Source organism: Seriola dumerili, unplaced genomic scaffold (assembly GCF_002260705.1).
Source record: "Seriola dumerili isolate Sdu_G_001 unplaced genomic scaffold, Sdu_1.0 BDQW01000011.1, whole genome shotgun sequence".
Classification (NCBI taxonomy): Eukaryota; Metazoa; Chordata; class Actinopteri; order Carangiformes; family Carangidae; genus Seriola; species Seriola dumerili.
The window spans coordinates 3,755,375-3,782,137 of record NW_019174266.1 but is presented as its reverse complement, the minus strand read 5'-3'; the positions used below and the strand labels follow the sequence as shown (position 1 = coordinate 3,782,137).

Below are 26,763 nucleotides of genomic sequence, written 5' to 3'. Positions count from 1 at the left end.
AGCCAGGAGAAGTCACCCTCTTTATAACTCAAAGAAAATAGTTCAATCAAGATCTGATCCGGTCTTTACTGAACTCCACTGTGTGTTGTACTCCTCAGCAAATAAATATTTGGGCACCAATTGGTGCAAATGACTTGTGAGTTCTGACACAGAGCTAAGAAAAGTTGTTAGAAAAGTTAAGTGTGAACACAACATTCAGCTAACCGCAGCAACAGCAGCAGGTCACGTCAGCTGTACTGACCAAAATCTCTCCTTGGGTTTGTGTTTTCTCTCCAAGCTGGTTTACTTGACCATAGATGGTCTAAGAGGGAAATGAGGTATCACTCTGTAATACCGCAGTACAATCTTTGTAGTTCACCAACAGAGTGATGCGTCGTTAGCTGATCGCATCAGGTCGGTGTCAGGATCTCGGACCTGGACCTTGTGGTGATATTGTTTTAGCAGCTAAAGAAAAATAGTTATTGTGTCCATGAAGCCAATAAAGATGTTTCCATGCCGTCCTTGTGTGCAGGTGCTGGCCACAGACAGTAACTCAGGCATCGAGTACGAGTACTGGCTGCCACCAGACCAGTACGACCTCTACCATGGGAGGAGGAGTCCACTGCGTCAGGCTCACCACACCGCCAGCTACCTGCCCTGGGATCAGCCCACCACTACAACCACCACTACCACCACCACCACCACCCGGCCTCCTCCAGTCACCACCCAACCCCACTGGTGTAAGACCTGCTCTCCCCAGAATCTAAGCTAGAAATATCATCAGTAGTTTTTGTAGTTTTTTGTTTTTGTGGAGTTTCCTTTGACATGGTTTAGGTAGATATTGACTGAATTTTAATTTCCTTTCCAACTAGAGTCGGTTTTATTGCCTGTTCATGAGTAACCTTTGACCTCAAGTCTGCAGCAGCACAATTCCCTGCACACCCTCACATGTGTTTCCATGTCGTACTAGTAGTAATGATTAGTATGTAAACTGAATAAAGCAAACAATCGCAACGAACCGACAGGAGAACAAGGGAGATGTCAATCAATCACAGTTTGTTAAAAACGATTCATCTTCAGGTCACCTTTGATTCAAAAGCTGCAGAGGAATGCAGCTGGTTTATTTATCATGATGAGCCTGCAGTGCATGTGTGCTGAATCTATCTCTCCCTGCCGCCTTAAATGTTGATGGAAATCTGCACGCAGCCCGAGGACTTGTGCTTTCTGTCAGAGTCCATCCAGTGCTGTAATAAATCTAAGTAGCCTCTCTGGAAACGTTTTCCAGCTGATGGATCTGAGCCAAACAGAACTCTTATTGTTGCCAGGAATGGTGTGTTGACTGTTTGTTAGGTTACAAGGTGAGATTTCCCATCACCGAGTTTGGTTGTGATTTTTTTTTTTTGTGTTGAGCAGGATGAGGTTAGAAAGTGTGAAAGAGTAGGAAGCGTATGAGGAATCCTTGCAGGGTTTTGTGTTTTATGTTTGTGATAAAGAACATTTGTTTCTTGATGCCATTTTCACATGAAATTGGGCTGTTTACACGCCGCAGGCATTTTGCAAGAGGTCTCATGTTTCATTACAATCAGATCCGTGTATCCACACAAAGAATTTGCTGTGCCACACACTAAGCTGCAGTGTGCCAAATCAAAATGAGCCACAGCAAACGTGGCCAAACTAACTGATGCATTTCAGGGCAAAATGATGTGTTTACATTCACTGTAGGTTAGCCGTGATCACATGAAGAAAGTACCATCATCACAAATTTAGAGACCCTCTGTATTTTTGCATCAGTTTTGCAGTGTCTGTTTTGATATTACCTATATGTTAATGACTAACAACATGTTTTTTAACATTAAAATAATAAATAATAATATATACACAAATAATAAGTCCTGAACCATTTAAAAAGCATTGTTGACTGTGGGTGTGTGATTTTGTGTTCACTAGTTTTACGGCCTGTGAAGCCGCCGCGCCAGTCAGGCCACCACAACCGCCGCCAGCGCCCTCACCAGCCCATCCTGCCCCGCCTGGAGCGGGAAGAGAACCACAGAAATCTCCTGCCTCAGCCTCCACCTGGACGTACGTTCACCACCAGATTTTCTGATTTACATGTTGTATCTTAGCTGGCTATGTATTCTCGAGTCAACCTGGGTTTTGGTCAGACTTTGGAAAGTGAAACGTGATCACGTCCACGACAGGACTTGGATAATGACTAGATGATGCAGCTTCTGATGGTCAGAAGCTCTGCAGGCTAATTAAGACATTCATTTTCTACTTTCGAAATGAATAAAGAAAGGGAGGGTGTAAATAAGACACTTCTGGAGTTGTTAGAAGGCTCCTTTGATGGTTCTTTGCTCAATGCCTTCTCACTTAACTCAAAAGGCAAGCGAGCGAGTTTCCTAACATGTTGACGTATTTCTAGAAGGTCCAGATTTATATCATGTCCACACCTCTCAGCTTATTTCTGCTGTTTATTCTTCAGGACATTGTGGAAAATGTCAGCGTGTTAAAGGTCGAAGGGAACGCCAGAGACAGTATTGTCAGAAGGACTTTGGTGAGTCTGAATCTTGTAGCTTTGCTGTTTTTAAATAGCTTGTGACAGAAGTTTGACATGTCTGTTGAAATATTTGTGTTAGTGTTCCGGGGCAGAGTCCTTGGGAAGCTGTACAGAGGCGAAGAGACGCGCTACGATATCCAGATCATCCACACCTACCGGAACCGCTTCCGTCTGGAGCACCGGGAGTTCCTGTGGGTCCCTAATGTGTGTGACTGCCCTCAGCTGGAGGAAGGGAAACAGTATATACTGATGGTGCGTCGTCACATTAACTACGAGCACACGCTGAACCGCATCCTGCTGGAGGAGGAGAGCTACGTGGTGCCATACAGACCCAGAGAGGACGAGCTGCTGCGACCGCTCGAAAGACTCTGCAGCAACAGAGGACCCAAACATCCGGCGGAGCTGAGGGGATGAGTGTGGAGACAAACTTTGTGTGTGTGTCTGTGTCTGTGTCTGTGTGTGTGTGAGTGTGAGTGTGTGAACGTCAGAGAATGATGCTCATGCTGAAGCTTTATTCACCTCCGGTGTTTCATTTCTGGACCTTCAAAACGTCAGCGGACTCCAAAGCCTGATGATTTCCAGAGTGGTGTCACTGGACAGAGATGAAAGTTGGATTCAACCTCATTTGAAACTCGCCACATTGAGAAACCAAAAAGACTCATGTTTATTTAAAAGCCTGACCAGCTTACTGTACCGTATAGAGCACTTTAGGTGGACGATTGTGCCCACCTTTAAACACATACCAAAGAGAAGAATATTTACTGAAATGGCCTTTTTGTTATTGCTGATTTTCCACAGCTGTCATTTAATTTTTTTTTCATATTATTGTATTTGTGTGTGTGTAAACCTAAAAGAAAAATTCACCTCAGAACACAGAAACAGCTATTTAAATACCCTCAAACACAGATTTGTCCCTTGCTTCTTTCTGGGAATGAATCATGTGTTCGGACTAATCCAGATGTTTCCAGCAGCTCAGTAGAGTTTGTATCGCAGCAAATGCTTGTGCGATATAAAATATGAGTGAGGTTGTCTTTCTAGATCTGCCATAGCACAACTGATGGTCATAACATACACCTTAAGCATCATTAAATCATGCATGACACCAGTAACACACTGCCTGCGTTGTGTATGCGTGATGGCTGCTGTCGCTTCTGCGGAGAAACACACGTCTGTGTTCACACCGGCTGCGTCACAGCTGCTGCAGTTCTGTCTCTTTACATTGAGTTCGCAGGTTACTTGAATGTTGGATTTCTTATCTTTGTCTGATTTATTTTTGGCAGAAAATGTAAGTAAAATATCAGTGCCTCCACATGCAGCTACTAAAATGGTTAAAAAATTATTATATTCATATTTCTTCATGTCTGTGTCATATTCAGATTCAGACATAGACAACTATAGTGGAAGTTGTCAGTTTTATGTAACATCAAGTCTTTCCTCTGTTCATTTTTGCTAGGAGACACACGTCATATCGTGAAAAATAGGCAAGATGCAGAATCTCTAGATCATGTGATGCTGCTGCAAGGCATGTGTCAACTCTAACCTGTTAACATGGCCACCAAAATGAAAACCAAGGCGTTCTGCAGCCGCAACGCACACACCATGCAGCCAGTGTGTTCCTGACCTGAGATTCCACTGTTCGTGTTGAGGACGTAATTCAATGTGAGAAATCTTTTTGAAATGGGAAGAATTTTCAACTTCAGAACTCTGTTTCTCCACTACAGCCACAGAAAAACAAAATGCAATGCAGATTCCACCTTTAACAATGTTAACGGCGTCTAACTCTGCTACCACTTATTTTCCACCTTTAAACAGAATCTGCATGTAACTGCTAATTAAATTATTGCAAAAGAGAAAAATGTTTAGATTTGCCAAAAACAAAATGTGGAATCACAAAATACTGAAAATCATACACCAACGTTCAGCTGCATGACCGGTTCTGAAGGTGGATTTTTCTTTTAGCTTTCACTCCAGATATCTAACAACATATCGCTTCACAATGTATTTATGTATAAAAAAATAAGCTTAAATCATAACACTTTACTCTTGCGTCACTCGTTTAATGTCTTTCAGTGTTTCATTTTTTTATAGTGTTTTAAATCAGGTCTGCTTTGTGATACTTTAATGAAAGACAATATGAAATATACAGTATTTTATTGTGTGGCACTGATTAGCTGCAAATATACTAAAACATAATTGTTTTTTTGTTTTTGTTTTTGAGAAAATTTGCAGCCGTCTGTCAGTAGTTTGTGCCTTTTGTTATGCATTTGAAACCTCATCTACATGTGCCAAGAGTTTCTTTGTACATCTGTCCATGTGGTGTATGGATGATAATGACCCACTTTCTTGTTATAAAATCATTATAGAAGTTAAAAAAAAGCAACCGTTGCAACATAATTTGGATGTAATGTAGTAGTGATTTTTGCTCTTGAACGCGCAGCACACAAGTGAACAAACCAAACATGAGACCAGCAGCATTTGTAAGAAAACAATGTATTTACAAAAATGCTTTACATCTACAACAAAGGAAACACTGCTATAAACTACAGATAATATAACTGTATATATATATATATATATATATATATATATATTCTTTTTTTTTTTTGTTTTGTTTTGACTGAGCCAGCCGCTCATTAACCGTAAAGAAGTCATCACAGACACTCAGCTCAGTTTCCCTTCAGTCAAGGGGAGAGATGGAGAATCTGTTCCCAGGTTTCCATCATCAGCAGTAACCTTTCGGGGAAGAGGGGGTATTTTTTTTAGATTCATAACACAGCTCACCTCAGCGTCTTAGAGACACAACTACTTCATCTGAAGGCATGAGACAGAAAGCTTCTGTCCCTTCTGGAATTCAGATTTTATTTTATTTATTTTTTTTTTTTAGCACTCCTGGTTTCAAATTGAGTATCAAATGCATAAAATATAATGTAAACAATCACAGTTCACTCTATTATTAATGGATTTAGAAGTGAATGATGTACCTTAAAGCAACATACTTGCTCCTCATTATAAGTCAAATGCAAACAAATTTTTTCCCCCAATTAAACAAGCAACAATTAAACAAATCTCTTATGTTGAACTTTGAAGAGCACCATACATTTCAGTGTAGCTGCCTCTCAGTTGCTCTTCTGTCACTGAGCATTTAAAAATCAATCTTGTGAAACAATGCAGAGAAAACACTGACAGAGAATCTGTTCATCATCTGATCTTTGGACATTTCAGGTTTTATGTAAATGCATGAACAAATTTCACTTTAGCTTGAATGTGGAATGAAGAACCAGTCCTGGAGTGGCCTCTTTGACAGGTTGACACAGTTCATAATTGAAGGAGTGCTTTGTTCTGTTTGGACTATTTCTGGTTTGTAACTGTTCACACTAAATGAAATAGTTCATGCTGTTAATCTCTGTAATTCCACTGTGACTTTTCCATTCATTGTCATGACAGCAGCTGATTTCAGTTTATCACAGAAGTGATAAAAAAAGATCATTATAACACTGGAGAGAAAAGTGCTTAATAGATGTTCAAGCAATAGTTACACATTCTGCCTATTCATTTTTCTGATGAGAGTAGTGGTGATGGTGGTTTAACAACAGCTTCAGCCAGATTACAAGAAAATACAGCCTCCCTCTCAGCACTACTTCTTCAGGGCAGCCTGGACGCTACAGTGACTCGGTATTGGAAAGTGACGAGGCGGGCCAACCGGGCTCAGGTTAGCTGGTTAGCATGCTATCTTCAGTAGAAGAAAAGAGGTGATAGAAATAAAAGCTAAACAAGAAAGTTGCTTTCCACCACTAGAGACAGCTCTTCTAGACTGGTAAGTAAATATAACATTGACTACATAGCAATAGCAAAAACTTGCATATATTACATTAGCTTGTTAGCTTTAACTTAGTATAAAGACTGAAAAACTGAGGGTACAGCTCACCTGCCTCTGTCCCTCTGAAGCTTCATCATTAACATGTTATATCTCCTTTGTTTAATCTGTCCACAAACAGAAATGTAAAATCAACAAGTTGTGGTTTTACAGTGAGACGAGCTGACGCCATTCCTCTCCAGGTGCAATGTATTTCCCAAAACGTTTAACTTTTTTGAAGATTGTACTGTAACTTCTTGGTAACTGAATTTGATTGCAAGATGGGTCACCAATTATATTGACTTTTAAGTTGTGAAAATAAAAAATAAATAAAAGATTATATAAAAACTTAAAATGGAGAGAAATCTAAAGTTCTGCTTCCAACCGAACACACACACTGATTTCACAGATGAAACTACAGAGACAACGTCTGTTATGATGTTTGGTTGAAATGACCTGCCTAAATATTTTCAGTTCACTTCTTTGATTATAGATGTTATCGACAAGAACTAGCTATGGTATTTGTTTGACCTTGCACTTGGTTCTCTGTTCCAGCATTGAGAAAGATTTGTTCATGATCACAACCGCTGACTGCCAAAGATAAGAGGACTTTGTTTTTCAGGGCAGAAAAAAAAGTAATTAGGACGTGTGCTTCTGTAGCAACATTACAGCAAATATCTAGAATTCTTCCTCTGTTACAATATTAAAAGTCTAAATACAGCCAAAAATTGAAAATAACACTAAAATGAAACAGTAGAAATTCATAAATTTATCCAACTTTACACCGACTTACTGTAATTCCCACATTAAAGAGAGTGAGCGTTCACTCCTTCAAATCCCTTTGGCAATTCATACTGTAAATGTGTTTCCAAACCACAGTCAAGTCCTTGTTAGTGGTTTAATTTCATGTTGTTGTGCCTGTGACATCAGGGCTTAACCAAGTTCTTCACGTATCAACAGGGCGCTAAGCCTCCTGATTGGTCCTTCTCACAGGACTGTGAGTCTTTGACCTCTGACCGCTGTGACCTCCATTCCTGAAAATCCCCTCCTGCGGGGCACCACGAGGAGGCTCGGAGTCATCTGACCTCTCGCCCACGTCTCGCCACGTCCGCCTCCCTCCTGCCCGGCCCCTCACAGAGGCTGTCAGACGCTGACAGTGACGTGACGGGAAGATGCTGAGCGGCGTTTGATACGTGAGCGGCGAGGTCTGGATTCAGACTGACAGCTGCACAGAGGGCCCAGCAGCAGCCAGAGGTAGAGGATCACACAGGCCCAGCAGGACGACATCTTCACCCAGAAGGTAGACCAGCTGCCGTGGGTGAAGGTGGTCTCCAACACTGCCGACTCATAGCTGGAAGAGGACAACACAGTTTAACTCCGCCAGATGAAGCACTTAGGAACTGGTGGAAAATTATTAGGATGAGAAGGGAGGCCAACATTGTTTCACGTTTTTAAAAAATCAGCATAATTCATATTTCTCTGAGCCTCCCATTAGGAAAAACTGAATACCCCAAATATCTCAAAGTAAGAAAACAATTGAAATTATTGAATTAATTGAAGAGGACCCACCCCCACTCTCCCAAATAGTTTTGATGACCGCCTTTCAGCTAAAATAAAAAATACATAACCCTCCACTTTTTCTGCATTCTACTAATTTTCACACAATCTCTTAGAAATCATGAATATATTAATGAGAGGGTCAGTGTTTCGGTGAAAACATTAAGAGCTAGTGAGTGTCATTAACTGACCTGAACCAGTTAGTGAGGGTCATCATCACGTACAGCGAGGCCAAGAAGAAGACGAAGTGGAAGAAGAAGTAGCTGTAAGCGACTCTCTGGGTCTCGTTGTGAATGACCTTCTGACAGCCTTTGCTCTCATCGTCGATCACGAACTCTTCTTCAGCTGAAACAGACACAGTTCGTAGTGAGAGTTTCTGTCACTGCAGCTTGAGCCTGCAGCGACCTCCACAGTGAAGACTGTAAATCCATTTCAGCAAGAGACTGTTACTGAACTGGAGGAACAGCTGCTTCATTAATGCTACGAAGCAACAGGCTCATTAAAGTGGAGAAGTTTAGCTAAATGAAAATGATTTAAATGGTAAACCTACCATGTATACACGCAAAATTTGATTTTGTTTGTTCATTTTCCAACTAAAAACACAATATTTAGATTTTCACAGTGTGTATCCTTGACTGAACAAATGTGTTGAATGCATTTCATAAAACGTGCAAAGCTGATTTTTTTAATATTCAAAATTGTGGATTTTCATGCACGTTTGCTCGCTCATAGTCCACTTCTATTGTTGATGATTTTGTGTTTGCCTAAAATTATAATTTTCTGGACCTAATTACTGGAAGCAGTGACCTAGTAAATTTGTAGATGACAGCAATGGAAATAAAAGTTGGAAACCAGAAACTTTATTGATATAAAAACACAATACAAAGTACTCTTAATATGACAATAATGAAATGTAAACTGTTCAAACCTTCCTCTTCCTCGGGGCAGCAGAAGCAGCAAGTTGCTTTCTGGAACTCATAGCGGTAAACTTTGATCATCCAAAATGGACCGAACACCTCTGCCAGGTAGGAGGCTTCATTACTGCAGGCAAATTAGATTTGAACACATTTGTCCTGGTCAGACATTCAGGGGTCAGTCTTATACACAGCTCATGTTTTATATGGTATTTGTTTGCACATTACTCACCATGCAAAGAGCACACAGCAGTACATGATGGCCGCTCCAATGATGGCGACAGCATTGCCTTCATTCTGGATGCCATCTTGTCCCACACTGGGGTAACAGACGGTCATGTTCATGCCCTGGTACACCACTGACACAGAGAAGAACACAGCACGATAGGTTCAGTGATACAAGGAAACTGTGTCCTGTGGTTTTCTATCAGTTTGTCACTGGTTTGTGTCAAATCTCTTTCTGCATTGAATAATTAGAGGTAGTTTTAATCAGCACTGAGACAAAACAAATAGATACACAGTCCATATTACTGTGTACCAGAAACTGCATCACTGTTTTTACTCATGAGAAACATATAAACTGTAAATTTTGGTGTAAGTAAGTCCATAACAACTAGTAAATCCAGCACTTCCTGTGCCAGCACCACAGAGAAAAGATGCCACATACAATTCAAGTTGTTGTGTTACTTTCTTAATTTGCAAATTTGTTCTTTCTTCTTTGTTTCTTAGGAAATTCCTTTCTTTCTTGTAAAAGAGGCTTCGGCTGCACTTTCCCTTCTGGGACTCTCCTATAGACTCACCCTCTGGACACTCTGGGGCAAAAACAGAGCACTCACAAATATGTACTGTATGCTCACACATGCACATGCATGTGCACAAGGTCGAACTTCCAAACACACAGACACACACACACACACACTTGAATACACACAGAAATCCAGCCCAACCTCCAGAGGGTTGTTTCGGCTGGCTGTGAATTCCTGAGAAAAGTTTTGTGTTTGTGTGTTGTGAGGGAGAGAAGAACCTGAGCTCAGTGAAAACAATGGCTAATTACAGGGCTCAGACTATATCACACACACACACACACACACACAGACAAACACACACTTCAGGTCAAGAGTCATGAGGGGAGAAAGAACATGGCCTGCTCTTTGAGTTGTGTCTTTTCAGTTGCACTTTAGACTAATTCTTTCCTTCCTAAGGTGTGTTTATGTGTGTGTGTGTGTGTGTGTGTGTGTGTGTGTGTGTGTGTGTGTGTGTGTGTGTGTGTGTGTGTGTGTGTCATTCATAGTGAGGTCATAGAACAGACTAAGCCTTCCGGGGACAGACTAGGCAAACAAAGACTGAAGAAGACAGTAACGAGGATGGATCTCTTTGTCTAATGCGCACACACAAGTAGACACACACACACTCACACACACTCAACTTTACACACTCTACTGCTTTATAATATTTCATTTCCACCTCCTGTTGCTTATTTATGTGTGTGTGTGTGTTTCGGTTCAGAGTGTACGTTGAAATGTTGTTTCAGTGCATAGCAGACTCACAGTGCATATTTTCCCAACAAGTTGCTACAATGTCCTGCACTGCCCCAGGACTCTCACATACACCTACTGTACACACTCATACTGTATACACACACATGCACACACACACACACACACGCCTATGCCTCTGTGAATACCAGCATGTTGAATACAAAGGAAATCGTGAGACGTAACTGAGTTAAATACCTTAAAATAATGGTCATTATTAATCTACCACCACAAAATCTATGTTTGGAGTATCAGTTAACCACCTCCCCACAACCCTGTAAGGAGGCTCTGAGAAGTCTGCAACCTCACAAAGGACGGGCATCCTTAGTGGGCATTCAGCCCAAAAACAGCCGTGTGTTAAAAAAGCACAGGAGGCTGCGCTGGTGGAGGTGGACACGGTCGTCCAGCACAGCGTCTTGTTGGATGACGCTGTGTTATGGCAAAGTTTGAGTTTTATTTAAAGTGTTGATCCATAAGAAGATATATTTGTGGTTTTAAGAACCAAAAATCATCTCAATGTAGTTTCACTTACTCAATGTAGTAATTTGCCGCTATGCTGGATCATCAATATGCAAAATAACAAGCTAGTTTGATCTTGGCCACAAAAACAAATTCCCTCATCAGCCTGTGCTGTGCCTGTATTATGTTCTTGTATCCTCTGAAACTAAACAGAGACCTGTTTAGTCTGTTCTCTGCTGAATTTCTCCCTGTACACTTGTTGAATATTCATGCTAAATTACAGCTATTGAGAGTAGCCCTCCCTCGAGTAGAAACACCAGATGAGTCAGTTACTGTTACTGTTTTCCATCTCTGAAAGAAAATGTCTGGCATCATAGCAGCTGGAAATGTCTGTTCATCTGCACAATGTTTGACCAGGAATGGAAGTATAGAGCGAAAAATAAGATATGTGGGGCATCTTAAATGGTTACACTTGACAGATATTACACTACACTCAAACAATATTTCCTGGCAGATCTGAACAATACATTGCACTTTATCTGTTCACCGGACGAGCTGTGTGAGAACATATGTAGTGACGCTGCCTGGCTGTGTTCCTCTGTTATTATGTTGTCAATGGATCCATGAGGAATGTGAAACAAATATCCTTCAGTCTGCCCTCACCACAGGCCACCAGCCCAGCAGGCAGCATGTCAGAGCACATCTCATCCCAGATTATCTGTGTGTGTGGGGGTGTGTGGATGTGTGTGTGTATACATGTATATTATTTGCGTGTGTTCCATTTAGATGCAAACCCCAGATAAGACATGGGCCTCTGACAAGCCATTGCACTAATGTCTCAGTCATGTGGAGGCTCTTTGTCTTACCTGGAGCCAACAGGTGAGTCATTATGAGAAGAGTAAAGGCAAATTATGGAGGATTTTACCGTAAGAGTATGAGTGAGTGGGTGTGTGCGTGTGGAGGGGAGGGGGCTCTTCAGTATTAAGTCTACGTCGTACAGGATGATGAGGTTCAACCAAACAATTTTGATACATTCCACAATAAGAGGATTTCATCCAGTGATGAAAATAAAGGCTAAAATCAGATTTTTTCAAGTCTAATATAGTATCCTCATGTCCATATGAACAAACTGAAAGTCATTTGTAATCATTCCTCCAATATGTAAGTGTTGTCTATAAAAAAGTTTTTAAAATTTTTTTATTTTTACTATTAAATTATAGGCTAGTGAAATTAGTTTTTTGTGTTAATAAATCTCAGCTGCAGCTTGGCAGGGAAACACTGTCTGCAGACATATGAAAAAATTAAAATTTCTCTGTAATTTCTTCTTAATTTTTGCTTTTGCTGCAAAAAAAATGCTGCTATACACACATCTATGAACACGTCGACTAAGCTTTGCCAACATAGCAATAACTACATAATATAATATAATATAATATTAATATATATATATATACATATAAGTAAATGAGATTAAATTAAATCTACATTAAATGTTTTGGCCACTTGGGGGCAATGTTGACCTATCATCACTAATAAATTGTCTTGGTGAACTTGTTAGCATAAAGTTGACTATTTAGACAGAAACTGAGCAACACGCGTCCCATATTCACTCTCCTTTCAGCTCTCTCATGGTTTCCATCAGCTGAACAGAAAAACATTTGTCCCTTTAGCTGCCAAGTGCTCCACTGTGCTCACCAGCTAGTCGCTGACTGTGTCTGTCTGTTGTGTGGTGCTGAGCAGGTAGTGTGCAGCGGGTTTTTAAGAGCTGCTGAAAGAAACTGGACATGACGCATTAAAGTTGTGGGTTGTAAACCAAAACAACTAGGCTGAGAGATGCTAAAATGGTCTGTAAGGCTGAGGGGAAGAGCGGAGTTGGGTTATAATTCCCTGTGTGTTTGTCCTTATGAGCGACAATTTTCACATTACACATAGTCAAGACTCATTGTTCATTAAAGGTTATTGATTACTGCACCTTTAAAGAAAAAACTCACAGTGTCCATTTCCGTTCTAATCAAAAATGTGTTATTATCAACAACATTTCAGCACAAAGAGGATTGGGAGCTTCTTCCTTTCACGTCCTGTACCATATGTTTCATTTTTAATCAAAATATAGAGTATAACCTTGAATAAATCCTCAAACGTGTTTGTATTCATGTTGAAGGTTTTGGTGTCAGTGTGAACACAGGACAGAGACACATTGCTAAGTGTCTCTATGGAGCCTCTGCTCTGTCTGGTTAGTGAGCATTACCTTTCTCTGGTGGGCGGCTGGACAGAGCGGAGAAGGTGAGGTACATGACGTAACAGCTGATGATGGAGGCCTGGAGGAGCCCCGACCGAGGCTGCTCTGCAGACACAGAGAGAGTCAGGGTCAGAGTTCACACTCACACATGCACACACATTTCAAGCAGGCAGTGGGAGAATATATTCAGATCCCTTACTTAGTCAAAAATAGAAATACTCTACATTACTATGATTAATTTAAGTAAAAGGAAGCAAGTATTACAAGTACATACATAGTGCACATGTCAAAAGTACTGAAATGAAAAAGCAGAGTTTTTCTTTTCAGAGAGTTAACTTATTGATTCATTTTTATTTATTTGTTATTAGAGCCTTATATTTGGTTTCACCTTTTCAAAAGAAAATTCAGGAATTTATCAGCGTATATGTAGCTGTTTTGTCAGTTTAAACTGATGGTACACACTTTAAACAATCTGTTGTGAACAGTTAAAAAGTATGAACTAGTGTTTTTTTCATTTTTTGTATTTAGGAACATGTCCCTACGGTTATTTTGGAAGGATAGAATTGTCCCTACCAATATTTGAGTGAACTCCTTCACACTATGTTTGGAGGGAAGTCATAGGAGATCATTCCAATGGGCCCTCCAAGAGGCTACGCCTCCAAGACAACCGATTTAGGCATGCTACCATTTGATTGACTGAAAGGACGTGGACTATCTGCAGGTTCACGTCATGTGAAAATATCACAGTGGTACCAAACGTCACCAGAAAAATGTCAGCTGATGTTGTTTAACCATGTCAGCTAGTGTAAACTGGCAAGCTGACCTTGGCCTCTGTCTTTGGTAGGCAGTTAGGTTGGAATCAGGAGTAAAAATAAAATGGTGGATATATCAAAGAATGAGTTGAATTTCTGTCAAGAAATCCCTTGAAGAGGTCACCATGAATACTATGACTAGTTTTTATACCTTTTACTATGTGATTTTATGCCTTTTTATGCCTTACTATTCTGTCATTTTTATGCCTTACTATACTATGTCATTTTTATGCCTTACTATACTATGACGTTTTTTGACATTTTTATACCTTACTATACTACGACTTTTTCATGCCTTACTATAGTATTGCATTTTTTGACATTTTTATGCCTTACTATATACTATGGCATTTTTTGAAATTCTTATGCCTTACTATACTGTGACGGTTTCATGCCTTACTATACTATGGCATTTTTTGACATTTTTATACCTTACTATACTATGACTTTTTCATGCCTTACTATAGTATTGCATTTTTGACATTTTTATGCCTTACTATACTATGATTTTTTTTTTACATTTTTATACCTTACTATACTATGACGTTTTCATGCCTTACTATACTATAGTATTTTTTGAAATGTTTATGCCTTACTATACTATAGTATTTTTTGAAATGTTTATGCCTTACTATACTATAGTATTTTTTGAAATGTTTATGCCTTACTATACTATAGTATTTTTTGAAATGTTTATGCCTTACTATACTATAGTATTTTTTGAAATGTTTATGCCTTACTATACTATAGTATTTTTTGAAATGTTTATGCCTTACTATACTATAGTATTTTTTGAAATGTTTATGCCTTACTATACTATGATGTTTTTTGACATTTTTATGCCTTACTATAATATAGCATTTTTTCAAATTTTTATGCCTTACTATACTATGGTATTTTTTGAAATGTTTATGCCTTACTATACTGTGATGTTTTCATGCCTTACTATACTATGATGTTTTTTGACATTTTCATGCCTCAATATACTGTGAGGTTTTTTGAAATTTTTATGCCTTACTATACTGTGATGTTTTTATGCCTTACTATACTATGATGTTTTCATACCTTACTATACTATGGCATTTTTTGACATTTTTATGCCTTACTATACTATGATGTTTTTTCACATTTTTACACCTTACTATACTATGACGTTTTCATGCCTTACTATACTGTGGCATTTTTTGACATTTTTATGCCTTACTATACTGTGACGTTTTCATACCTTACTATATTATGATGTTTTTTGATGTTTTACATGCCTTACTATACTATGGTATTTTTTGAAATGTTTATGCCTTACTATACTGTGACGTTTTTATGCCTTACTATACTATGGCATTTTTTGAAATGTTTATTTCTTACTATACTGTGACGTTTTTATGCCTTACTATACTATGACGTTTTCATGCCTTACTATACTAATGCATTTTTTGCCATTTTTATGCCTTACTATACTGTGATGTTTTTATGCCTTACTATACTATGACGTTTTCATGCCTTACTATACTAATGCATTTTTTGCCATTTTTATGCCTTACTATACTGTGATGTTTTTATGCCTTACTATACTATGACGTTTTCATGCCTTACTATACTAATGCATTTTTTGCCATTTTTATGCCTTACTATACTGTGATGTTTTTATGCCTTACTATACTATGACGTTTTCATGCCTTACTATACTAATGCATTTTTTGCCATTTTTATGCCTTACTATACTGTGATGTTTTTATGCCTTACTATACTATGACGTTTTCATGCCTTACTATACTAATGCATTTTTTGCCATTTTTATGCCTTACTATACTGTGATGTTTTTATGCCTTACTATACTATGACGTTTTCATGCCTTACTATACTAATGCATTTTTTGCCATTTTTATGCCTTACTATACTGTGATGTTTTTATGCCTTACTATACTATGACGTTTTCATGCCTTACTATACTAATGCATTTTTTGCCATTTTTATGCCTTACTATACTGTGATGTTTTTATGCCTTACTATACTATGACGTTTTCATGCCTTACTATACTAATGCATTTTTTGCCATTTTTATGCCTTACTATACTGTGATGTTTTTATGCCTTACTATACTATGACGTTTTCATGCCTTACTATACTAATGCATTTTTTGCCATTTTTATGCCTTACTATACTGTGATGTTTTTATGCCTTACTATACTATGACGTTTTCATGCCTTACTATACTAATGCATTTTTTGCCATTTTTATGCCTTACTATACTGTGATGTTTTTATGCCTTACTATACTATGACGTTTTCATGCCTTACTATACTAATGCATTTTTTGCCATTTTTATGCCTTACTATACTGTGATGTTTTTATGCCTTACTATACTATGACGTTTTCATGCCTTACTATACTAATGCATTTTTTGCCATTTTTATGCCTTACTATACTGTGATGTTTTTATGCCTTACTATACTATGACGTTTTCATGCCTTACTATACTAATGCATTTTTTGCCATTTTTATGCCTTACTATACTGTGATGTTTTTATGCCTTACTATACTATGACGTTTTCATGCCTTACTATACTAATGCATTTTTTGCCATTTTTATGCCTTACTATACTGTGATGTTTTTATGCCTTACTATACTATGACGTTTTCATGCCTTACTATACTAATGCATTTTTTGCCATTTTTATGCCTTACTATACTGTGATGTTTTTATGCCTTACTATACTATGACGTTTTCATGCCTTACTATACTAATGCATTTTTTGCCATTTTTATGCCTTACTATACTGTGATGTTTTTATGCCTTACTATACTATGACGTTTTCATGCCTTACTATACTAATGCATTTTTTGCCATTTTTATGCCTTACTATACTGTGATGTTTTTATGCCTTACTATACTATGACGTTTTCATGCCTTACTATACTAATGCATTTTTTGCCATTTTTATGCCTTACTATACTGTGATGTTTTTATGCCTTACTATACTATGACGTTTTCATGCCTTACTATACTAATGCATTTTTTGCCATTTTTATGCCTTACTATACTGTGATGTTTTTATGCCTTACTATACTATGACGTTTTCATGCCTTACTATACTAATGCATTTTTTGCCATTTTTATGCCTTACTATACTGTGATGTTTTTATGCCTTACTATACTATGACGTTTTCATGCCTTACTATACTAATGCATTTTTTGCCATTTTTATGCCTTACTATACTGTGATGTTTTTATGCCTTACTATACTATGACGTTTTCATGCCTTACTATACTATGGCATTTTTGTCCATGGAGAAGAGCCATGGAGTAATGGTTAGAAGTGTTGTCTCATGGTCAGAAGGTCGGTGGTTCAAAGCCAGGCTCTTGCCTCCTCACACAGTTAAAACAAATCCGCATCAGAATAAAAACAAATGTCATGCCTTGCAATTTACATGCCTTATTAAACTTTTTCATAATCATGCCTTACTCTAATGTCGTTTTTATAACTTTTTTTGCGTTACTATACTATGACATTTTCATGACTTTCCATATGTTACTATACTATTTTCATGCCTTACTATATTATGTCGTATTTATGACTTTTTATGCCTTACTATACTATTTCATTTAATGAGTTTTCATGCTTTACTATACTATGATGTTTTTTGACATTTTTATGCCTTCCTATACTATGATGTTTTTTGACATTTTTATGCCTTCCTATACTATGATGTTTTTTGACATTTTTATGCCTTCCTATACTATGATGTTTTTTGACATTTTTATGCCTTCCTATACTATGATGTTTTTTGACATTTTTATGCCTTCCTATACTATGATGTTTTTTGACATTTTTATGCCTTCCTATACTATGATGTTTTTTGACATTTTTATGCCTTCCTATACTATGATGTTTTTTGACATTTTTATGCCTTCCTATACTATGATGTTTTTTGACATTTTTATGCCTTCCTATACTATGATGTTTTTTGACATTTTTATGCCTTCCTATACTATGATGTTTTTTGACATTTTTATGCCTTCCTATACTATGATGTTTTTTGACATTTTTATGCCTTCCTATACTATGATGTTTTTTGACATTTTTATGCCTTACTATACTGTGACATTTTCATGCCTTACTATATTATGTTGTATTTATGACTCTTTATGCCTTACTATACTATGATGTCTTCATATCTCACTTTAACGTCTTTAGGTATTAATATACTGAGAGCTGTCAATGCAGAAGAGCCGTAGAGTAATGGTTAGAATTGCTGCTTCATAGTCAGAAGTTCATTGGTTCAAAGCCAGGCTCTTTCCTCCTTACACACTGTTAATATACAATCAGATCGGAAAACAAATGTCATAACTTACTAAATTTTGCCATATTTATGCCTTACTCTAATTTTTTTGCCTTACTATACTATGCCGTTTTCATGCCTAACTATACTACGACGTTTTTGTATCTTACTGTGATGTCTTTATGTGTTACTATGCAATGATCTATCCATGGAGAAGATCTGTGGAGCAATGGTTAGAAGTGTTGCCTCATAGTCAGAAGGTCGATGGTTCAAAACCAGGCCCTTGCCTCCTCACACAGTTAAAACACATCCACATTAGAATAAAGAGCAATGCTAAAGCCTTTCATACCTTACTATATTATGTTGTATTTATGACTTTTTATGCCTTGCTATACTATTTCATTTAATGACTTTTCATGCCTTACTAACTACTAACATATTTAAATGTAACTATGCTGTGACCCCAGCAATGGAGAAGATCCATGGAGCAATGGTTAGAACTGTTTCCTCATAGTCAGAAAGTTGTTGGTTCAAAGCCAGGCTCTTGCTTCCTCACACAGTTAAAACATATCTGCATCAAAATAGAAAGCAAATATAATAGCTTGCAATTCTACATCTTTTCATGCCATACTATACTATGTTGTTTTTATTACGTTTTATGCCTTACTATACTATTTCATTTAATTACTTTTTATGCCTTACTATACTATGACGTCTCCATATCTCACTGTAACATCTTTATGTATTACTATACTGTGAGCTGTCAATGAACAAAATCCGTGGAGTAACGGTAAGAACTGTTGCCCCACAATCAGAAGGTCGTCGGTTCAAAGCCAGGCTCTTGCCTCCTGACACACAGTTAATACACATTCACATCAAACTAATTAAACAAATATCATACCTTGCAATTCTAAAGCCTTACATACCTTACAAAACTTCGTCATATTTATGCCTAACTATACTGTGACGTTTTTGTATCTTACTGTGATGTCTTTATGTGTTACTAAACTATAAACTGTCATCTGAGAAGATCCGTGGAGCAATGGTTAAAAGTGTTGCCTTATAGTCAGTAGGTCGTTGGTTCAAAGCCAGGCTCTTGCCTCCTCACACAGTTAAAACACATCCACATCAGAATTAAAAACATACATATTGGCTAGCTTTTCATGCCTTACTATACTATTTCATTTAATGACTTTTTGTGCCTTACTATACTATGTCATTTTCATGACTTTCTATGCCTTGCTATACTATGTCATTTTTATGACTTTTTTTGCCTTACTATACTATGACGTTTTTATGACTTTTTTTGCCTTACTATACTATGACTTTTTATGCCTTACTATACTATATCGTTTTTATGACTCTTTTTGCCTTACTATACTACGTTGTTTTTATGACTTTGTTTGCCTTACTATACTACATTGTTTTTATGACTTTTTATGCCTAACTATACTATGACGTTTTTATGACTTTTTTTGCCTTACTATACTATGACGTTTTTATGCCTTACTATACTATGATGTTTTTATTACGTTTTTTGCCTCACTATACTATGTCATTTTTATGACGTTTTATGCCTTACTATACTATGACGTTTTCATGCCTTGCTATACTATGATGTTTTTATGACTTTTTTTGCCTTACTATACTGCGTTCTTTTTTATTACTTTTTATGCCTTACTATACTATGACGTTTTTATTACTTTTTTTGCCTTACTATACTATGATGTTTTGGTGACTTTTTTGTCTTACTATTCTATGGCGTTTTTAAGCCTTACTATACTATGATGTTTTTATGACTTTTTTTGCCTTACTATACTATGATGTTTTGGTGACTTTTTTGTCTTACTATTCTATGGCGTTTTTAAGCCTTACTATACTATGATGTTTTTATGACTTTTTTTGCCTTACTATACTATGATGTTTTGGTGACTTTTTTGTCTTACTATTCTATGGCGTTTTTAAGCCTTACTATACTATGATGTTTTTATGACTTTTTTTGCCTTACTATACTATGATGTTTTGGTGACTTTTTTGTCTTACTATTCTATGGCGTTTTTAAGCCTTACTATACTATGATGTTTTTATGACTTTTTTTGCCTTACTATACTATGATGTTTTGGTGACTTTTTTGTCTTACTATTCTATGGCGTTTTTAAGCCTTACTATACTATGATGTTTTTATGACTTTTTTTGCCTTACTATACTATGATGTTTTGGTGACTTTTTTGTCTTACTATTCTATGGCGTTTTTAAGCCTTACTATACTATGATGTTTTTATGACTTTTTTTGCCTTACTATACTATGATGTTTTGGTGACTTTTTTGTCTTACTATTCTATGGCGTTTTTAAGCCTTACTATACTATGATGTTTTTATGACTTTTTTTGCCTTACTATACTATGATGTTTTGGTGACTTTTTTGTCTTACTATTCTATGGCGTTTTTAAGCCTTACTATACTATGATGTTTTTATGACTTTTTTTGCCTTACTATACTATGATGTTTGTTGACATTTTTTGCCTTACTATACTTTGATATTTTTATGACTCTTTTTGCCTTACTATACTATGACGTTTTTATGCCTTACTATACTATGATGTTTTTATGACTTTTTTTGCCTTACTATACTATGACGTTTTTATGCCTTACTATACTATGATGTTTTTATGACTTTTTTTGCCTTACTATACTATGACGTTTTTATGCCTTACTATACTATGATGTTTTTATGACTTTTTTTGCCTTACTATACTATGACGTTTTTATGCCTTACTATACTATGATGTTTTTATGACTTTTTTTGCCTTACTATACTATGACGTTTTTATGCCTTACTATACTATGATGTTTTTATGACTTTTTTTGCCTTACTATACTATGACGTTTTTATGCCTTACTATACTATGATGTTTTTATGACTTTTTTTGCCTTACTATACTATGACGTTTTTATGCCTTACTATACTATGATGTTTTTATGACTTTTTTTGCCTTACTATACTATGACGTTTTTATGCCTTACTATACTATGATGTTTTTATGACTTTTTTTGCCTTACTATACTATGACGTTTTTATGCCTTACTATACTATGATGTTTTTATGACTTTTTTTGCCTTACTATACTATGACGTTTTTATGCCTTACTATACTATGATGTTTTTATGACTTTTTTTGCCTTACTATACTATGACGTTTTTATGCCTTACTATACTATGATGTTTTTATGACTTTTTTTGCCTTACTATACTATGACGTTTTTATGCCTTACTATACTATGATGTTTTTATGACTTTTTTTGCCTTACTATACTATGACGTTTTTATGCCTTACTATACTATGATGTTTTTATGACTTTTTTTGCCTTACTATACTATGACGTTTTTATGCCTTACTATACTATGATGTTTTTATGACTTTTTTTGCCTTACTATACTATGACGTTTTTATGCCTTACTATACTATGATGTTTTTATGACTTTTTTTGCCTTACTATACTATGACGTTTTTATGCCTTACTATACTATGATGTTTTTATGACTTTTTTTGCCTTACTATACTATGACGTTTTTATGCCTTACTATACTATGATGTTTTTATGACTTTTTTTGCCTTACTATACTATGACGTTTTTATGCCTTACTATACTATGATGTTTTTATGACTTTTTTTGCCTTACTATACTATGACGTTTTTATGCCTTACTATACTATGATGTTTTTATGACTTTTTTTGCCTTACTATACTATGACGTTTTTATGCCTTACTATACTATGATGTTTTTATGACTTTTTTTGCCTTACTATACTATGACGTTTTTATGCCTTACTATACTATGATGTTTTTATGACTTTTTTTGCCTTACTATACTATGACGTTTTTATGCCTTACTATACTATGATGTTTTTATGACTTTTTTTGCCTTACTATACTATGACGTTTTTATGCCTTACTATACTATGATGTTTTTATGACTTTTTTTGCCTTACTATACTATGACGTTTTTATGCCTTACTATACTATGATGTTTTTATGACTTTTTTTGCCTTACTATACTATGACGTTTTTATGCCTTACTATACTATGATGTTTTTATGACTTTTTTTGCCTTACTATACTATGACGTTTTTATGCCTTACTATACTATGATGTTTTTATGACTTTTTTTGCCTTACTATACTATGACGTTTTTATGCCTTACTATACTATGATGTTTTTATGACTTTTTTTGCCTTACTATACTATGACGTTTTTATGCCTTACTATACTATGATGTTTTTATGACTTTTTTTGCCTTACTATACTATGACGTTTTTATGCCTTACTATACTATGATGTTTTTATGACTTTTTTTGCCTTACTATACTATGACGTTTTTATGCCTTACTATACTATGATGTTTTTATGACTTTTTTTGCCTTACTATACTATGACGTTTTTATGACTTTTTTTGCCTTACTATACTATGTTGTTTTTATGACTTTTTTTGCCTTACTATAATATGATGTTTTTATAACTTTTTTTGCCTTAATATACTATGTTGTTTTTATGACTTTTGTTGCCTTACTATACTATGTTGTTTTTATGACTTTTTTTGCCTTACTATACTATGATGTTTTCTTGCCTTACTATACTATGATGTTTTTATGACTTTTTTTGCCTTACTATACTATGATGTTTTTTGACATTTTTTGCCTTACTTTTCTTTTATGTTTTTCANCTTACTATACTTTGATGTTTTTATGACTCTTTTTGCCTTACTATACTATGACGTTTTCATGCCTTACTATACTATGATGTTTTTATGACTTTTTTTGCCTTACTATACTACATTGTTTTTATGACTTTTTATGCCCTACTATAGTATGACGTTTTCATGCCTTACTATAATATGTCGTTTTTATTAATTTTTTTGCCTTACTATACTACATTGTTTTTATTACTTTTTTTGCCTTACTATACTACGTTGTTTTTATGACTTTTTATGCCTTACTATACTATGACATTTTCATGCCTTACTATACTATGACGTTTTTATTACTTTTTTTCCCTTACTATACTATGTTATTTTTATGACTTTTTAGGCCTTACTATACTATGATGTTTTCATGCATTACTATACTATGTTATTTTTATGACTTTTTTTGCCTTACTGTACTATGACATTTTCATGCCTTACTGTACTATGATGTTTTCTTGCCTTACTATACTATGATGTTTTTATGACTTTTTTGCCTTACTATACTTTGATGTTTTTATGACTCTTTTTGCCTTACTATACTATGACGTTTTCATGCCTTACTATACTATGATGTTTTTATTACTTTTTTTGCCTTACTATACTACATTGTTTTTATGACTTTCCTTACTATACTATGACGTTTTCATGCCTTACTATACTATGATGTTTTTATTACTTTTTTTGCCTTACTATACTACATTGTTTTTATGACTTTTTATGCCTTACTATACTATGACGTTTTCATGCCTTACTATAATATGCCGTTTTTATTAATTTTTTTGCCTTACTATACTATGTTGTTTTTATCAATTTTCATGCCTTACTATACTATGTCGTTTTCATGCCTTACTATAATATGTCGTTTTCATGCCTTACTATACTATGATGTTTTCATGCATTACTATCCTATGTTATTTTTATGACTTTTTTTGCCTTACTATCCTATGTCGTTTTTATAGCTTTTTTTTGCCTTACTATACTATGCCGTTTTTATAGCTTTTTTTTGCCTTACTATACTATGCCGTTTTTATAGCTTTTTTTTGCCTTACTATACTATGCCGTTTTTATAGCTTTTTTTTGCCTTACTATACTATGCCGTTTTTATAGCTTTTTTTTGCCTTACTATACTATGCCGTTTTTATAGCTTTTTTTTGCCTTACTATACTATGCCGTTTTTATAGCTTTTTTTTGCCTTACTATACTATGAAGTTTTCATGCCTTACTATACTATGATGTTTTCATGCATTACTATACTATGTTATTTTTATGACTTTTTAGGCCTTACTATACTATGATGTTTTCATGCATTACTATACTATGTTATTTTTATGACTTTTTTTGCCTTACTATACTATGTCGTTTTTATAGCTTTTTTTTGCCTTACTATACTATGAAGTTTTCATGCCTTACTATACTATGTCGTTCTTATGACTTTTTTCTTTACTATACTCTGTCGTTTTTATGACATTTTTTCCCTTACTATACTATGACGTTTTCATGCCTTACTATACTGTCGTCTTTATTACTTTTTATGCCTTACTATACTATGTCGTTTTTATGACTTTTCATGCCTTACTATACTACCAATGTTGAGACCAAACCTACGCCCCTGCCTCAGCCTGTACTTGAGTAAATGTACTGAGTTACTTCTTTTCTCTGCAAACAGCTGTATGTTTCAATCATAAAAGCCAGACATGTGCTGACAAAGCAGGCCTGCACTCAACTTTTGGTTTTTAAAGGGAGAAACAGATAATATTAGCTTACATCTAATTATTATTATCTGCAGCAGCACTGATTTCAACAGGGGGATGTTTGCATAGCTGGATATGGACATAGTGTTATTTCACCGCTGAGAATTGACGACAGACATGTGAGTGTGTTTCATCAACTCACTCTGCTTCACACACGGAGTGACAGCAATGAAGGACATGAGGCCGCAGAGCCCCAGGTTGATCCACAGCAGGGCCTTGTTGAAGTGGCAGGCGATGGGGTGTGTGTAGTACTTGTACATGAAGGTGAAGGCCATGGTGGCGATGGTGTAGAAGAAGAGTGTGGCGCACATTACCGCCAGGTACCAACGCTTGTTTTCTGCCGCTCCAGTCAACCTGAGAGCAACAGGACAGAGGGCAGAGAGAAGGTTTCAGCTTCACATCCATCCTGCAGGTAATTATTCTCACTGGATGCTGCTGTTTGTCACAGTTTAACATCACAACAACCAGTCTGAATCTCACCATTAATCTCGGTCACAAATCAAGGTGCAATGGATTTATTTATGGTGCAAATCCACCATTTATTTAAAGGATTTCCTTGTTTTCATGTGAATTTCTGAGGTCACTTAAGTGAAATTTGCCACATGTATCAAATGTATCCATAGATATCCATAAAACAGAACTTTTTGGCCACTTGGGTAAGAAGTGGAAACAAGTGGTCGACAGAACATTAGCCTCTTATCATGTAGCAACACTATCATTCATTTGGAGTCGTGTTTGTGTTCACTTGATGAGTCTAAAGAGTAAGAAAAGTCACACATTTTCAAATCCAACACGCAGGGACTTCAATCTTAAATATCTTAAAAAGTATAGAATTGTAGAACTAAGAGAAGTTCCCCAGACAGTTTACGCACAAGATTTCAGATGCTTTTGCAAAGTGAGTCCAGTATTTTTCCTCATTGTCAGCGATCACAACATATGCGGTAAGAGTCAGAGCACACAATAGTGTGGTTGATGGAGAAGCTAACTTCTCAGAGAGGGTATTCTTCTCTTCTGACATGCAAACCCAGGAGGGAGAAACAATCAGGTGAATGAAAACCCCAGACTACTGTAAAGGGAATAAGAGGATTTCTAGTTTGTGTGCGTTCGCTTTGGAAAAGGTCCTGAATGAATAAATCCTCTTAGCTGTCTTAGCTACAGCTCTGCCATGTCACAGCGGAGTTCAGAGGTGGCTGAGAGAGAGTGATGGCACAACAGCAACAGCTGGACACAGTAAATAACATCTGGGACAAGCCGTCTGTCAGAGGACGTATCTTGTCTGAGCGAATGAGGACATGACAGAAGAGACACGGCAAGAGGCCAATGGAAAGAAAACACTGAGTGAAGTAAACACAGCAACGCATGAGCGGGTAAAATATGCAAACAAGCAAATAAAGAAACAAATGGAGCAGAGCGTGAGCTGAGGCAGAGCAGTGACTTACCTGCTTCATTCATCCCTCACCGGCTCATCAGCTCTGTGACAACCAGCTGACTACAAACATCCACAAACCACATCAGTGCAGGTTTACAGTGAGGCCATTAAACCTGAAGCGTCTCACAGTTACTGCTGAGACCTTCACACTGCCACAGCTCCCTCCAACATCCAACCTCCTCCCTATGTGTAGGGTTCTGGTATTGTTGACTTAAAAAAAAAAAGATTTCATTACAACTGCAACAATTAGTCGATTCATTGATTAGTGGCTCGACAGAAAATGTATCAGCAACTGTTTTGATAATCAAATGATTATTTGTCACTTTTTAGGAAAAAGTTTTTTTTTTCAGGATTTGAGCTTTGCTTTGTCCCAGATGATAACAAACTGAATATTTTGCTGTTCACCTGAGGACTGTAGTAAATGATACGAGGTGTTTTTCACTAATTCATAGCAGTTCATCAAGAAAACAATCAGATTAATTGATAATGAAAATAATCACTGGTTGCAGCCCTGATTGTGTAACCTGACCATTTGCTATAAATCATCAATGCTTTCACCCAAGTGTCAAACATTAAAACATAAATCAATAAGAATAAGAAAAAGTATCACCTGGTACTAAAGAGTAAAACCAAGCAAACAAAAAAATGTAAAATG

At 36.3% G+C, this 26,763-nt stretch overlaps 2 protein-coding genes across 3 annotated transcripts in view; one reads left to right on the top strand and one right to left on the bottom strand.

Moving 5' to 3' along the window:
• The window catches only part of adamtsl5 (ADAMTS like 5), a 31,265-nt gene extending 25,329 nt beyond the window's left edge, over window positions 1-5,936 (top strand). For both annotated transcript variants that reach the window (XM_022747635.1, XM_022747627.1), the window contains 4 exons: window positions 512-719; window positions 1,927-2,058; window positions 2,462-2,533; window positions 2,616-5,936. In XM_022747635.1, the coding sequence (XP_022603356.1) occupies window positions 512-719; window positions 1,927-2,058; window positions 2,462-2,533; window positions 2,616-2,950 (747 nt within the window). In that variant the 3' untranslated portion in view covers window positions 2,951-5,936. The remainder of the gene's footprint in view (window positions 1-511; window positions 720-1,926; window positions 2,059-2,461; window positions 2,534-2,615) is intronic.
• Window positions 5,937-6,368: 432 nt separating this feature from the next.
• serinc4 (serine incorporator 4) overlaps window positions 6,369-26,763 on the bottom strand; it is a 31,194-nt gene continuing 10,799 nt past the window's right edge. The window contains exons 7-12 of the mRNA XM_022747616.1: window positions 24,822-25,033; window positions 13,103-13,198; window positions 9,093-9,219; window positions 8,875-8,987; window positions 8,138-8,291; window positions 6,369-7,740 (exon numbers count right to left, since the gene is read on the bottom strand). Coding sequence (XP_022603337.1) covers window positions 7,533-7,740; window positions 8,138-8,291; window positions 8,875-8,987; window positions 9,093-9,219; window positions 13,103-13,198; window positions 24,822-25,033 — 910 coding nt within the window. The 3' untranslated portion in view covers window positions 6,369-7,532. The remainder of the gene's footprint in view (window positions 7,741-8,137; window positions 8,292-8,874; window positions 8,988-9,092; window positions 9,220-13,102; window positions 13,199-24,821; window positions 25,034-26,763) is intronic.